At 35.1% G+C, this 16,850-nt stretch overlaps 1 protein-coding gene across 2 annotated transcripts; it reads right to left on the minus strand.

Moving 5' to 3' along the window:
• Window positions 1-2,791: 2,791 nt before the first annotated feature.
• Window positions 2,792-9,539, minus strand: LOC103720925. Of its 2 annotated transcripts, none has more exons than XM_008810896.4 (6): window positions 9,412-9,539; window positions 8,262-8,433; window positions 7,930-8,009; window positions 5,064-6,788; window positions 4,796-4,961; window positions 2,792-3,692 (listed from the first exon to the last, which is right to left on the minus strand). In XM_008810896.4, the coding sequence occupies exons 2-6, from the start codon at window positions 8,344-8,346 to the stop codon at window positions 3,055-3,057; spliced, it is 2,694 nt and encodes an 897-aa protein (XP_008809118.3). In that variant the 5' UTR covers window positions 8,347-8,433; window positions 9,412-9,539; the 3' UTR covers window positions 2,792-3,054. The 2 variants fall into 2 exon arrangements, with proteins under 2 accessions (XP_008809118.3, XP_038975432.1); XM_039119504.1 differs by having other exon boundaries at window positions 9,345-9,539.
• Between the last annotated feature and the right edge of the window lie 7,311 nt (window positions 9,540-16,850).

A 16,850-nucleotide genomic window follows, 5' to 3' on the forward strand; every position in this document is an offset into this window, starting at 1 on the left:
GGTCAGGTGTTGGAGGGATCATGGTAGGCTGCTGATAGCCCCAACTTCTAATTTCCAGATAAGAAAATTCAGTTAAGTGATAATGGCTAAAGAAACTTGGGATACTAGACTTCCATCTCTCTTCCATCTTCTGGAATTTATTTGATTAGAATTAGATAGTGAGAAGTTTAAAGAGGAACCAGCTGACAAAAAGAACAAAATTTGGGATACCGGGACTTGAAATAGAGAGAGCAAATTTTAAATCTTTGGAACTTCTCTCTTTTAATATTAAGAGCTGTTTGGATATTTCTTGATTGGATCATCGATTTAAGGATAGTCTTGTATTAATTAAATATCATTCAGCTTAAATTTTATGAGATGGAACAAAAGATTTTTATTAGTTTTTGTAAAATTGTGGTATCTTTTTAATTTTTTGCAATTTGCATTTATATTTTAAGTTTTTCAATAAGATCTTAAAATTTAGGTTTTGGTTGTAATATGGTTTAGCCGTTCGCTGGATTAGAAGAGCTGTATTTAGGTGGGAATGAAAAATCTAAGCTTATATTTATGATTACATATTCACAGTTAATGGTGTTAGAGTTTAGACCATATTATGATCAATTTATAATTTTTAAGGTCTATTTGAAAAACTTGAAATCTGCAAAATTAAGGGGATGCAAGACAAGTTAAAAATTAGTTTCAAGCCAAGTTAAAGATTGACCCAGCTCGATCAAGCTGGGCTCGTTAAAATTTCAATACATTATATGCAATATATGATATATGAACAATTGATAATTAGATAAAAGTTTGAATCTTTGTTTATTCTTATGATCAATTTAATAACGACTCGAGCTTGAACCAAGCTTGTTTTGATTCCAACTAAATTTAGGAATATAAAGCTAATTAATTTGACTTTTGACCGGCTTGGTTGGAAATTGAGTTCAGATTGAATTCAAAATAATGATCACAAATTTTGTTTTTTGTTTTTTGCTAGATCTCAAAAAGTTGATCTTAAAGATTGAGTTCAAAATTTTTCAAACATGTTTAATTAGATACAAGTTCTATCAAATTCAGCTTAGTTACATCGACCACTACCTTTATGCCCTATATGTGGAGTTATTTTATAACATGATTAGATCTTATAATATTTTTTTATATTTCTATCATTGAAAATTTAGGTGTCATTTTATATTTTTATATTTAAAATAAAAAACAAAAGCTTTGCTCCTTTCTGAATTTTTAAAAACATAATTTTTAGTCAATTATTTTTGAAAATATAAATAAGACAATATTTATAATGGAGGCAATGATAATGATGTGGAGTAGACAATAATAAAATTATTAAAATCATTTTTCCAGAGGCCAACGGCAGCTACTCAAAGTGTGAATGTTATGAGGGACGCTTGGGTGGACTACCTTCTGACCTTTCTTTAAGATACCTCCTCTATTTTACCAGGTTAACTTCGGGATATTTTGATGACTGAAGCATATGGTGGTATTTATTCAAGGCCTTTGTAAAGCAGCTGGGTTTTAGAAAAAAAGCAAGAGATTGAGAAGAAACTATGCGATGTGAGGAAGTATTTAACTATAATAGAAAACTTTGATTCCTATCAGTCTGCATCAAGAATTATCACCCGGAACAAATAATCTGTCTTTCAGAAAGTGAGGGTTCTGTATAATTCTGATCTGAGTGATTCCTTCTCTCCAGAGATGTCCCCCTTTCTTGCTTTAAATTCTAACGAACAGGTCATCCAAACAAGGACTAAAAGGTTTAATTAACCCGGCTTGTCAATCGTGAATACCAACCATCCGATTGACCTCAAATAATTAACAAATTTTCAATCTTTTATTAAGCTACTGCTCCATAACCTGCAGGACTAGAAAATAACGCCTAGCTTTTGGGTCAGGTTTCTAAAGATCCTGCTACATGTGGGAAATGCTGCTCCTGCTCTAAATGATACCATTTACCAGATATCTCTCTCCAATCAGTGAAAACGAAGACCTTCAATCTTGTAATATATATTACTACAATGTCCATTGATTTACACCATTCAGGTGTAGATGAAAAAGAAAACTGAAGGTAATATAGTAGTAATTGAAACCTTAGAACAGCAATACTGGTTTGAAAGGGATATAAAGACAGAAGTCCTATGCCATCAAACCCATATAATTGCACCAAAGACTTGGTGGATCTATCTGATAGAAAGTGACAGCTCTGTTACCACAAGCAAACAACAAAATCAAAATATGAATGCATGGATTGGAAATTTAGGAAACAATCATTCATGTCATTAGTTGTGATAAGCACATATTGTATGATGAATGGAGATAATATCGAAGCTTCAGAATAATAGCTGCAACAAAAGCAGCTGAATATTACGAAACAATAGTTCAGTTACCAAAATAAATGCCATGTTGTTCATGTAAGTTCACAACCTCACCCTTAACATGAACCGGTGGTAATTTCATCTAATTGATCCCTGAAACTTAGAGATGGGGAGTAAGAAGCAAACATGAAAGGATTGATGATAATTTATCCGTATAGGTAACCATGCCACTAAAATGAGCATCATCCAGGATTCAGTCATTGCTGCATATAACACTTAGTACTTAATTGAAAAATATCAAAATGATCTAAATATAGGATCAAATTTACAGCCTAGTGTGGACAACAAGTCAATGAATGGATAATTGATAGTGCAATACCTTGTCTGCTGGAAATGGCCATTCAACATGCAACCTGCATAACAACAAATAATGATGCAGCCAAAAGTGTTTTCCAAATTCGGTCATCCTCAATCAACAAGAAATGAATATAAAAGGAATTAGACATCATTTTATTATTTAGCACCAATTGAGTACTGGTAACCATTCTCTCAATCTTGTAATCTTCTTTTATACTAATCTCTACATACATATTATCTCAGTACAGGAACTGACTGACCATTGACAAATCTGACAAGGTGTTATCCATCATTAACACTCGTGCATTGATGTAAGGTTCGGGGTATGTACACCTACAGCCATCACTAGCAAAATTGAATATGGTGCCATGCTTGCAACCAGCTCATCCACCTATGTGTACGAGCATATATCCCACATAAATTCATCAATCAACTCCCCTAGAATTATGCATTCCATTTCCATTCCCATTGCATCAATATCGTCATGCAATACACCAGACCAAGGATTCATACTCAGATCCCTGGCTGCAAGGTTATCCAGAGAATAAGAAGCATCCCTTTGGGGGTTTGTGTGTATTTCCATCTGGCGCCACACGTCATCCAACAGTTTTTTCCCATGTGGCAATCTCTTGGGACCAAGAATCCAAGTCTTGAATGTAGAACTAGTCATTGTAGTTTGAATAACCCTGGGCAATGCTTCATTAATTAAATCAAACAGCATCTTGTGACCTACATTGGCGTTACCATTATGGAGTAGAGGTTCTCCATCATTCACCTTCCAATTTTTATCATATAACTCCTCTACTTTCTCAAACACCCACTGAGAAATTGGTTTTGTCAGAGGAATCCACCTTGAGAAGACTTGATCATAGCGCTGACCCTCATACAGCCCAGCAGTGACAAGGACATCTCTTATGTAAGCTTTTGCAGGGTCTTCTGCCTCAACTGCTTCATCCTCATCCAGCCTTCCCTCAGTTGCTACTTTCTCAGTTGCATTATTGTCACCTTGTTCCAGCAGATTCTTCATCTCTAGAAGTGATGAGAAGTTTTCATGGTTAACAAGTAAAAATACATAGTTAAAGCAAAATATTTATAAAGATCACTTGAATGAAAAAACTGTAAGAAACATTGACAAGTCAGCTATATATATGTTAGTCTATCACCTGCCTTAACTGCTTGACGGTAAGAGTTAAAAACAATCCAAATATTATCAAATCTTTGTGAGTATCTGCTTTATAGTTTCAAACAGTATCTCATCAGCAGTCTTCTCGCTATGTTATGCCAATTGCACAGTCCTTCCTTTGAAAAGAAAAGTTAATTGACACAGTTCAGCTTCACCAGATGCCAAAGGAAAAGATAACCACCGCTTGCAAGTGCAGAGCACCTAAAAAATTTAAGATTCACGCCAGCAGCTTGCTGCTAGTAAATTTTTGGATTCACTTGAGCACATTCAAGTTGCTGAATCAACCTTATGCAGAACTTTATAGAACCAGCATCCAGTGAAAACCTTTTTTCCTCTCTCTTTTCATTGGTCATATTCAGCCATAAAGCAGATCTAACTGACATAAGAGGTGATTAATATTGAGGAATCTAATTTTTTAAAAGACTTAGCGCTAGCACATACCAATCCAATAATCATTAACTACCATTAACATATCTCATTTTTCTACCATCAAATTGATTCAATCCGAATAAGTCATTAAGTCTAACATAATTTCAGATTGTTTGTCATATAGCAATTTAGTAGACAGTTTTCATGCTAATGTTGACCATTTCATGGGGAACCAAATTCATGATTTACTTACTGATTATGAGCATTATTTTTCATAGGAAGATAGTCACTGATAAAAAGCGGCAAAATAGATGTTCAGAATTCATCTTCTCCTCAACAGCACAAAGGAATATCTTTATTAAATGTGAGATCATTGTATAGATGGGCCCAATATCCCAGACACATTTGCATATGCATGTCAATGTTTCTTTAAATGCATCTAGCATATCAGAGGATATATAAAGTAGTATGACGAGAACATTTAAGCAAAGATATACAAGATAGATAAATATAGCAACATATACCATAAATATATAGAATTGCAAGTCTTCTGTAAATTGAACAATTAAATTGGATGTACCAGGAAGTTCTGAGCTTAGCTCCCCAAAAACTTGCGAGGATGAGCAGTCTTCTGCAAAAGGACCCTCCAATGGGGAAACCGGACTTGGATAACTTGGCCTACAAATCTCATCAAACGAGCTGCTGGACACTGATACCGGGCTTGGTGGCACCTCGGTAGAGTTTTCCTGAGGCCATACAAAATCTATATTAATAACGGAAAAAGCTGCCTAAAGCACATTACTTTGCATGAGATTTAAATGGTTGAGTTATTTAAGAATAACACTTGCCTGTGCGATGCGTATATTCAAGACACCAGATGGTGCGGTTGCAACACTCTTCACATAAGGAATATCATCCTGAGCCATTTCATCCATGGAGTGGATCTTCTTCCCAAAGAACTTACCTTTAAAATTTGAAACTCTGCTTTTAAAGTTAAAGCCAGTTTTCTTACGTCTTCTCCCTTCTTCTGAAGTAGGTGCATATCCGTCATGCTTTCTACAATTGTGAGCCCCAGTCAATAAATGCTGGTCCTCTAAAAGATTCTTCCGAAAAGTTGTTCCAGATATTGGAGCAGAGTGGGATCTGACAAGGTACCTAGGTGACACTGCCTCAGAATCAAATGCCACACTCTTCTCATTTTCATGTCTAAAACATCTAGTTTTTGTTTCAGTGAGAGCTTTCTTATCTTCCCAACATATTTCCTTTCTGCCTTTCTTTGGGAGATCATATGTTGGTCTCAATCTCATAGCTTCCTTCCTTGGGACTGAAGTACCTGGCCTTCCATTGGCAGTCTGAGGAGTTTTAATATCTGTATCATTTCTTAGGACATTCTTCTGTCTGTCTGATGACAATTTTCCTGCGTCTCTCTTGAAGAATGCTGGAGAACTTGGTCCATTGAATTGGGCTTTGCTTCTATGTGACCCTGTTGAGTCTGACCAAACCAATGTATTCCTGAAGTCATTAGCAACAGTCTCTCTTATTTGTTTTGCTATGTCTCTCGCTATTTGTTTTGGGTCAATTGATCTCTCGCTAGAGTAAGTGTCAACATTAGTCCATCTGGCTGTTGTATCATGTCTAGACTTTCCTCGGATTTCAAAATTGAGCCTTTTTTTTACCTCTTCCAGAAAGTCATGCATATTATTTTCTTTTTCTATTATGTCACGTGAGCTTACCAAAGACTCTTCGATATCATCACTTCTTTCAGAACATGGTTTAAGAATCACTATCTTTGCAGGTGAAGAGGATCTACCCTTTTTTTTATCAAAATTAGCAAGAGGTATGTGTGCAAGATTAGTTTTTGCACTGTTCCTCAAAGCAATATCATTTCTTAAGATAGCTTGGCTCCGTTTAGTCATAACTCCTTCATTTGTTGGAACACCTCCATGTAGTGTATCCTTTTTCAGTCTAGCTGTTGACACATAATCTTTGGGCTTTGCAGTCTCCTTGAAGGACAATTTTCTTTTAGAATCCACAAAACTAGCCATTTTTTCTCTGTTGAGATTGCCTTGTGCAAGAACTTGCATATTTCCCTGCTCAAGATCATTTCCCAAATCAAGGGTTCTTGAATGCTCCCATGTTCTGGATGATTGCCAAGCCTCAAATTCTTTCTTGAATTTCTGCAGTATTTCTTCTTGAGGATGTTCTCGCGATTGTGGTTTTCTGAAATTGAGGCTTTTGGTGGATCGGCTGAAATCTTGCTCAATGTCATAGGGACGTATTTCTTGTTTTGTTTGCTTGAAGGGTGTTGCGATAAGTGAGGTTTTATGAGTCGGTACAATTTCATTGGGCTCCTGTCTTGGCATTGATTTCTCATCCTTCCTTTCCCTAACATGGCTCATTGGCTTAATTTCAGATGGCATTGTATCCATGCCCATCAAACGAGCAACAATGCTGGGTCTATTACATCTGTCATTTTTTCTGGTAGATATCTCCTGGTCTATCAACTTCTCTACTGGAGCTCCATTAGAAAAAGAGTTCATTTTTGCTGAGTGCTGCTTCACCTGGAAGGAATACTGAAACATATGCAAGGTACATATCAGCATTTATTTTCAGTGCACGTAACACCACATTGGAACAGCTAAGGGCCTGCTTAGGAAATCCAGCAGGATTGGGCTAGATTTCCTATAGGAATCGGGCTTGTTAGCCTGCCCAGCCCATTTTCTTCAAAAAGCCCATCCTAGTCTTGGCCTAAATCCCATCTATGGGCTTATTGGACTGCAAGATAAATATTAAAAAAAAGACCTATGGAGGTCTTTTTTTTCTCCCAAAGGATTTAGGCTGGAGAGGGATTTGATTGGTATGAGCCTTACTTAAATAGACTATGTAATCCATGATCCTATGGGAAATCCAACTCAAACAGACCCTAAGTATGATCAGTAGAAATAACTATTACCCTATGTCGAATCAAAGTGCCTGGTTGGTAGATAACTAAAACTTATCCACATATATATATATATATATATATATATATATATATATATATATATATATATATATATATATATATATATATATATATATCTTCATTGTGGCAATATTGAGGAAAAAAGTGAATACAAGTATCCTTAAGAAGAGCTAAGCATAGTTTTTGACTGAAGAAATACTGATGTACTGATTGATGGGAGAGATACGGACATGCAGAATCAACCTTCAGGGTAATCCATCAGAAATACAGAAGTAATAACTCTGAAATATCAACCACCAGGAATGGGTTTGAAGAAGTTTACGAAGGACCCACACACAAAAGAAAATGTCGATTATGACATCTTTTAGTTTCTGTACATGAACAATTATTTAATAACAACTGAAGGTTTTCATGGAAATTTTGCTATTTCATCAAATATGCTGTTATGCTAATAATCAGATTATTGAATCAATATATACATGAAAGACAAAACAAAAATGAAGATTGTAATTTACAACTGTGTTTCGGCAAAGGCCCGATATTAGATATGATTAAAATGCAAGGAAGAAGAATGATTGAGTTATATCAATTTGAGCATAGTTGTTGACCAACATCAAGAAACTATATGATAGTGAGAAGAATCGGTGCGATGTAAAGAAAAGATTATTAATGTTCCACATGTACCAAGGAATCTGTAGCATTAATCTGATAATGGATGTTAAAAAAGAAAATGAGATATCTAACTCAACTGGAATGTCTTCAGGAATGTCATGATAACTATGAGATGCTTCCTTGGGAAACTCCAAACTATTCCTAGGTGCTTCAAGGCCTGAAAAAGTGCAAAAACACTGTTAAGGAATAGAAAAGAAGCAAAGCCAAGATGATGAGCATTAACAAGAAGATAGAAAAAGCGGCATGAATTAAGCAGACGCAATATTAGCTGTAGTCCTTGTTTTTTCCCTTATCTTCAAGGTTTTGGTGGAAGCTGTAACAGCAGGATTAGCATTACCATCTTCATTTCTGGGAACCTATGCTTGTTCATCGAAACAATTTTTAATATGCAACCGGACATTATTCTCACCGTCATTGTTCTTCTTATGCATCAAAAACTTCCGAGACATGATAGCATGACTGAAGTCAAAAAACTGCAATAAGCCCCCCATCATTCCTCTAGATATGAACACTATCCCTTGGCAGATTGATCGAATTTTCTGGTGCCCAGAATAAGTACAATCACAGAAGGAAGCCCTACCCTGCCACACAATGACAATTTTGAAATCAGCTGAAGACCATAAATCTGACATAAAGGCAGCAAGATATCAATATTAAAAATCTATATTAACTCTATCTTAGCTTACTGTAGTGCTTAACTAGCAACCAATACTCTCTCTCTCAACTCAACTAAACCTTACTCTCAAACTAGTTGGGATTGGCAACATGAATCCTTTTCCACCACTTAACTAGCAACAGTAGGGAGACAAAAAAAGAAAGAACTTTAAAACAAATTCATAGACAAAATGTATGGACTAGGATAGAAAGTGGACCAAAATTTATCATCCAAATAATTTCCTAGTCTTACTTTTCGATGCCAGGCTACAAAAGCCAATGCAAATATCAAAATACATAACCGAGAGCAGGACATCAAAAATGGGAAAATCAGACTTTGCTAATGAGAAAGTGTTCAATTTGAATGCAAATTACCACTTACTCATCTTTAATCCAACACTCTGCAGCAGCAGCAAAAGTCCCAAGTTCCCAAACCCCAGGAATAAGAAATTATAACACTGGTGATTTGCCCTTAAATGACTACTGATGGAGGACAAATCATTTGGATAGCACAAAACTTCCAAACCACCAACCAAGAAGACATTATTCCAAGTAAACATGACAGCCCAAAAAATAGAAAAAGCAAAAGAATGCAATTTGTTTTTTTTTTCTTAAAGAAAAAAGAAAAATGCAAGCAAATAAGGAAGTCAATTAACAGAGTAAGCATCCAAATCTCTTGCTGTGATAAAATAGCTGGAAAACATATCATCTTTTTACAAAAAAAAATCCAAAAACATAATGCGTTTTAACCGAGAAAGAACCCAAAATTCTTGAAAGTTTTCGATATCTGAACTTCATGCGACTAACTAGAACAAGCATCAAAAAAAAAAAAAAACACCTGGAGATGCTCTGATTTCGCACGGAGCGCTCTTCAGAGACTCCACCACGGCATTTGAGAAGCCTACCTATAAGGACTTGCAGTGGAAGGTGAGATCGAGGACTAGGGCTTCCGGCTTGGAACCGTGGGAATGGAGGAAGCGCTGAGCTTCTACTAGTAGAACCCATTTGATGAAAAGAACAGCCGGAAAGCGAACGCTTTCGTTTCTTTCCCCAAGCAATCTTTTTATTTTACTATTTAACTCTTTTGGGCAAGGAAAAGAGCTTCTTTTCTTTTTTTTTTTATTACCTTTACGTCTTAATCTAAAAGACTAAAATAGTAAAGAGATATTCGGATTTGTGCTTTCTTTTTTTTTTCTTGTGTCCGTGGGGACTGCGATGGGGTGGTCTTTGCGCAATTACAGCTCACGAGGGCGAGGAAGTTGGTTGGTAGTTTGCTTTTGGGCACGAGGTGGTTCCATTTGGCGCCACTTTATAAAGGGGATACAGCCGTTTGGACTGTTTAGGCTATTGTAGCTTTTATTCTAGTTGTTGCTTTGGTTCGTTCCCTGCACTCATTCCTTAGCATGGAAATTGTAGGAAATTGTTGACTTGGTCTTGCTTCTCTGAGGAGAGTGTGGCTGGCATCTGTGTGTTGATTGGGCAGCATGGAATTAGTCCCACATATGGTGGCCCACCATCCTCTGCTTACTAGGGTTTTTTTCTTCCATAAGGAAGAGATCTTGTATGTGTCAACAAAGAGGGTAAGTAGTTTAGCAAGGATGGTTGGTCGAGATAGTTCGTGCATTTAACGGAGATGTTTTTTGATTTACTTTTTGAATACTCTTTCGATGTGCTTTATATATAATATATGGTCGGTTTAACATCACTTCATTTTCAGTATCTTGAAAATTAAAATTATTTTAAAAAAATTAAAATATAAAATGTTTGGTAGTCACTTCGACTATATTTGGTAATTGTGACGGTGGAGATAATGACAAAGGCAAGGTGTTATTTGGCAATGACTAATGGCTTATGAAAGCTACGACCAGGTGTTGATGATTGATAGTGATGGCTTACAATGGCTTGGAGCCGGCGGTAACGAGTAACGACGCGTAACAAAGGGGCGATGAAGTTATGGTATTGTTGGCAATAGAGATATAACTTGGTGATCATGGATGGTTATTGTTTTCAAAAACTTTAAAACCGGATTTTTTTTAGTTTCCTCAATTTCTAGAAATTTAGGAGAGGTATTCAAAAAAAGTGAACATAGAAACTGAGATATAAAACACTATTTTTTTTCTCAATTTCTGCATTTTAAAAAAAAATGAAGACTAGAAACTAGAAATGATGCAAGCAAGGCCTAAATTTGTAATTAGTTTTGGAATGCATTTATTTTACAATGAGTATAATGTGAAGGAAAATAAAAAGGAGACATCAAGAATAAAAAGAATAGTGGACAGATCCCTGATTATCCATGAAAGATGATTTCCACACCCGAACAAATACTTTCGGCATTTATCTTGCATGACATTGCTAATCAGAATATAGGACCTTTGCCTTCCTTCTAGGTTATTCTAAGATCTTAGTAGCAATTTTGGTTCTTGTCTTAGACAAGAGTCTTGCACCTACTTTTGGATGCATGAGTTCCATTTCTTTTTAAACTTCAAGTGAACTTTGAATTTGACTTAGTGTGAAATTTACCATCTTGCATTGACTTTCTACAGTAGTATGGTGCATTGGACATGGTACATGGAGAGGAATCCCACAAATCCTATGAATTAGTTCACTAGATTTGATGCTTGTTCAGGTACACATTTCACATGGACTGTTTCTGCTGACATGATGGTCCACATGGTTTATACATTGTTGTATCTGCATTATTCGCATCCTGGCAAGATAAACCACTTGAACTTTATAGTCAATTTTCCTTCCTCAAGCAAGTGGTGGACCTCAATTGCACTCGAAAACCTAAGGGCACTCGCAATATGGTGTAAAGCCTGACATACATTACCGATCCTTTTCCTAACAACTTAAGCTTTTAGAATTAATTGATTAGGAAATATAGTATCAAAGCTTAGGTTTAGAGGCTGCAACTTCTAACCCCTTGTCTCATTCCTTATGTACAGTATTTAAGATGTGTTTCTTAATATGGACATTATCTTCTTTATCATTGGACTCCAACTACTTTTCTTCCTTGTATTTCCTTCTCTATGTGAGGGGAAGCCTGAATGTTTTGCTCATTTATTTTGCAGCAAGTGGGGCAACCAAAATGGACCCTTGATTGTTTATCATGGTGTAAGTATACACTAGCTTCCAAATAATACTCCTGTTTTTTGTTGTAACTTCTAGTGGGAAAGCAAAAAAATCAAAGCAGACATGCATGTGGACCACATCTATACGAACTCGGCTCGGCTTGACCTATTCCAAGTAATTCCAATCCAACACATTTGGACTTGATCTGGCCTGTTTTAACCGAGCAAACAACCCGCTCGATCGAATCTAACCCTACCGGACTTGATTCAAGATGAGTCAAAAATCCGAATAGATGCACCCTCTATAAGATGGATTTTCGCAATTGTACAATACAACTATCATTGATAAATATGTGAAAACCACACAAGAAATCCCAAGACAGCTGAATTTTTCTAAGGTGACGGATCCATCTGAAAGAAGCAATTAAGGTGAAAGTTTTGTTTCCTGAATCGAAGCTCCGCTGCTGCTATGACTTCGTTTGAGATGTTGTTACTGCCTTTCCAAAGGCTTATCTCTTTCATGTTAAAGGGAAAAGAGCTAGGCTGGGTCCAAGCAGCTTTTCTGATATGGGCATCTCTCTTTAACCTCCATAGGTCCACTACAACAGCTTTGAAGCTTCTTTCAGATTCCATCCATGATTGTAAGTTGCAATGCACAGTATTCAGCCAAAATGCCATGGCACAACATCATTCTAGCCTATCCATAAAAAAAAAATTTGCCTGTCAACTAAACATATGGAAAGAAATAACCCCAAGATTTATTTTTTTTATATTGAAAAGGAGGTGTTAACCACCTGGCTTTTATTACCAACCTCTAGAAATCCGTATTTAACATATTTTTTTTTTTTTGGTAAATCGGCAACTCACAATAGCTAGTCTCGCATGAGTGTAACCAGTACAATCAGGAGAATCTGTATTTAACTTTCACATGGTTAGAGGCATTTAGGTAAATGTTGAACTATTTATCTCAAGATTGTCTTTTAATTATCTAAAATTCTCTAAATAAAATCAAATGTTAATGCAATGCAGCAGCCCTTACCATTCATTATAAATTAGAGAATACAAAGATTATGTACAATATCATGAAAATATTGGTTTTTTAGTAACAATTTCATTAAATGAAAAATAGTATAAATAAATAATTATTATCAAAATATAATTGACTCCTGAAACAGTAGATTTAGCCTGGCCACTACCATACAATTGCAATTCATATAGCATATTCCCTATTATATCTCATTTTATAGGTAAACAATTGAAAATGGTGGCTAGAATCAAAAATAAGAGATAACTGTGCTCTCCCTCAGAAGGTTGGGGTATTCATAAGCAAATCAACTTTTAATGGCACCGGCAGTTCTTTGAAGACAAAGACCCAGAAGTCAGGGTATGAGCCTATGGTAAGGCATCTCATAATTATTTTTCATGGTTGAGCAGGGAGACACGAGGTTGTCACATATAGGACTAGACCACATGCAACTATAACAAATAAATGGATGTGAGACCATTTTTCTTATAGAAAGAAACATGTCATTGAGTAAATCACATGGTGGGGACACTAGAAATCAATGGCATTTAATCTCTAATACATCATAAAATGCCAGAGGAAATGGGGCACCAACTACCCTTTTGATTTTCACCTTTTTGTGCACATATTACCTGAAGGAAAGTTTATTTTGTAGTCCATATAGTATGTAAGGCAACAAATAAGTTGGGCTGACCCATGACCCGTCCTGACCTATTTCTATTTGATTCAACCTTATTTTAAGGATTCGTAGGGTTAGGTCGGGTTTCAAAATTGGAACATTCGACTTTCTGAATCGAGTCTGGATCTATTGAACTTGGCCCGATCCAACCCAAGCTGCATGTTTTCTAGGTCAAAATTGAGCCTTCTTATTTGTTACCCTACGTAACCCAACCCAAACCTATTAGACTTGTTAACCTGTGACATAAAATAGGAGTTCTCAGGTAAGCGAACCGGACCTTCTTTCTTATAAATTAGGTGACTTCATGGACGGCTCTCATCTATACCCACTACCCATCAAATAAATCATATTTGTGAAATCTTCTTCTTTCTCCTCCGCCTTCAATCCAAAATTCTTTATGATGGCATACAAAAAAATAAATTATAGCATATATTTCCTTATGATGTTGAATAGTTGACCAACTCCATAATTATAGCATATATTTGTCATATCACTATAATAATGTCTATAATCGTATAACCAGTTTCTTATAAAACTTCTTTATAATCTACATATCTCATTCCATTGAATATGGTGTCCCTAATATATCATATTATTGTCTTTCTTTACCAAGCAGTTAATTTTCTCAATGAAGTGTTATTTGATTTTCAAAAATAATTGCGTCGATAAAGTGGACATATACAACATTACCTTTTTTCCAACTTAGTTTTTATTTTATTTTAATCTTTGTTAGCAAGTAGACAAAGTAGCAGCTAAACCGAGACACCTCAAGTAGAGTTGCTAATGTTTTTTGAGGGAACTTAATGACCAATCATTATGTGATTTCTTCCCAGTGCTTTGAATATCAAACTGAAGAAAGTCGACCAAGAACAAGTAAATAATGAGAGTAATTGTGACTCTATTAACATAGCTAAATGCCTCATCATCTACTTAGTGACATGCATGAATGGATTAATGAGCTTTTGCCCTTGCCAACTATCCAATCAAACCACAACTAAGAGAATGGGCTTGGCAAAATCAACGGGGAAAGATGACCCTATTGATCTTGACTTTAGTCTAACTTTATGAAATGACTTGAGAGGCATAGGATAAGTGGGAGCCAACTCGGCCGGCACAAGTGAAATACCACTACTTTTTACGTTATTTTACTTATTTGTGAGTCGTAAGCAAAGCCCGGCCCCTCCTTTTGGCTCCAAGGCCCACCCCTGGCGAACCGATCTAGGCGGAAGACATTATCAAGTGGAGAGTTTGGTTGGGGCGGGATATCTATTAAAAGATAACTCAAGTGCGTTAATATGAGCTCAACGAGAACAGAAGCCTCATGCGGAACAAAATGGTAAAAGCTCATTTATTTATGATTTCCAGTACGAATATGAGCCATAAAAGCATAGATTGTTCATCCGTTAGACCTTCAGGATTAAAAGCTAAAGGTGTCAAAAAAGATACCAAAGGTATAGGTGGCTTGTGGCAACTAAGCATTCATAGTAACGTTGCTTTTTGATCCTTTGATGTTAGCTCTTCCAATCACTGAAAGGCAAAACTAGCCAAGTATTGGATTATTTACCCACTAATTGAAAACATGAGCTAGGATTAGCCCATCAAGAGAAAAGTTAATTTTGACCATACTAATGGTTGTGCCACGATAGTAATTCGATCTAGTACAAGAAGAATCAATGATTCACACAATTGGTCATCACATTTAGTTGAAAAGTTAGGGGCATGAAGCTACCATGTGCCAGATTATGATCAAACACTTTTAAGTCAGAATCCAAGCTAGTGAAGCGACGGCCGAGCACACCATTCACCTTCCAACCCTTAGCAAGGGCCTACGGCTTTGAAGGGCTCATATTGCAGGCGCAGCGAGCACAAGGCACATCACTTAAATTGGATGACAAAACAAAGCAGAAGGCTATTTAAATTTAAAAAAAATAAAAATAAAATTATAGAAAAATCCACGTCTTCTTAATTAATTTTAAAAGTCATGTAAAAAATATTATGCTCACATTTTCCTCCATGCACAAAAAAAAATCACTTCTTAATCAATATAGTAAGTCATGCACATAAAGAAAAAAAATATTCCATTTTGTAGTTGTCTAAAAGGAGGAAAAAATTATTTCATTCTAAAAAAAATCTCCCTAAATTTTATGAAGTCATATAAAAAAGAAAAATCATCCAAATACAAAAGTATTTTGCTTATTAATTATATTAGAAAGTTGTGTAAAAAAGGAAAGAAAATTCAAAGTCTTGTAAAAAAGGAAAAAATATTTTGTTCCCAACATTTTTCTCCTCATGCACAAAAAAGTTTGAAATAAATTCGAATTTTAGTGGGACTCTTCAAATAATTTTAGAAAGTCACGTAATGGAAGGAAAATCCTCCATGCACAAAAAAAAAACAATTAATTATCTGTTTTGAAGTCATGTAAAAAATTTTGAATAATTTTCAAATAATTTCATTCCTAAAAGGAAAATAAATTAAATTAGATACTTTTTAGATATTATGATGCATAGGAAAATGGGTATTCTTAGAAAAAATATTCTAAAATTATCTAATTAAAAAATAGGAATGAGGTTTTTCCCACATCATAATATCGCCCTCCTCTTGGGTCCACCCATCCAAAGGACCACCATTAATCCCCACATAATATAGCAATAAATAAAAAAATAAGTAAATTTTATTAACCTTAATATAGTAGTAGCCCATCTTGGGCATCTCTGTACCTATTAAACGGATAGGACATGTTTATCAAAACTTGGCCTTTTATGGTGCATCCCAAAAAACACCACCTAGAAAAAATTTTCCTAAAATAATTTAGCCATCCACAAAAAGTTCATATTGAAAATAATAACACTCAAAATATTATTTACAATTTATTTGTACCAATTTTTAGCATAAATTTCTCATTTAGTTATTCAATAAGTTAATTTTAAAATTTTATTTTCCATGCATCATGCAATTTTCCTAATATTTCATTCTATTTTTCTTAAATTTCTAAGAGGGGTCGAGTTTTCTCTCTCTTATCCATTCTAAATTATTTCATTCCTTATACTTTACTTCAAATGTATAAAAATTTTGAAATAAATTCAAATTTTAGTGGGACTTTTTATAATAATTGTGGGAAGTCATGTAAAAAAGAAAAGTTTTGCTCATATTTTCCTCCATTCAAAAAAAAATAGAATTTAGAGTTGTTTAGAAAGCCCACTCACAAAAATTTTACAAGAAGCGATGTAAAAAAAATGTTCCTCATATTTTTCTTTATACACGAAAAAAATTCAAAATAAATACGAACTTAAATTTAATGGCATGATGATCGAGAATAATAGGGGACCAATAAAAAAAAACTCACTTCTATTGCTACCTATAGTTGAAGTGCTAATTGTGTTATAGTGATCGAAGCGATTGAAAAAATTAGTATTACATTTTTAATTATTTCTTAATTATTAATTTTTTTTATAATAGGAATGGTTGAAATATTCTAGGTGTAAATTGGAAGATCTGACGCTTGTAACTTGATTGCTGAAGCTAGAAGCAGGTTTTTCCATAGATACTGTATGAATACTTATAATCAACTA

Source organism: Phoenix dactylifera, unplaced genomic scaffold, assembly GCF_009389715.1.
Source record: "Phoenix dactylifera cultivar Barhee BC4 unplaced genomic scaffold, palm_55x_up_171113_PBpolish2nd_filt_p 000563F, whole genome shotgun sequence".
Lineage (NCBI taxonomy): Eukaryota > Viridiplantae > Streptophyta > Magnoliopsida > Arecales > Arecaceae > Phoenix > Phoenix dactylifera.

Excerpts from the sequence above, each read along its gene's own strand:
- LOC103720925 (XM_008810896.4), bottom strand. The coding sequence starts at position 8,346 with ATGATGGGGGGCTTATTGCAGTTTTTTGACTTCAGTCATGCTATCATG. Across the intron at positions 4,962-5,063 it reads TGAATATACGCATCGCACAG|GAAAACTCTACCGAGGTGCC; the intron begins GCAAGTGTTATT and ends GTATGGCCTCAG. Across the intron at positions 3,693-4,795 it reads GCTAAGCTCAGAACTTCCTG|AGATGAAGAATCTGCTGGAA; the intron begins GTACATCCAATT and ends CATCACTTCTAG.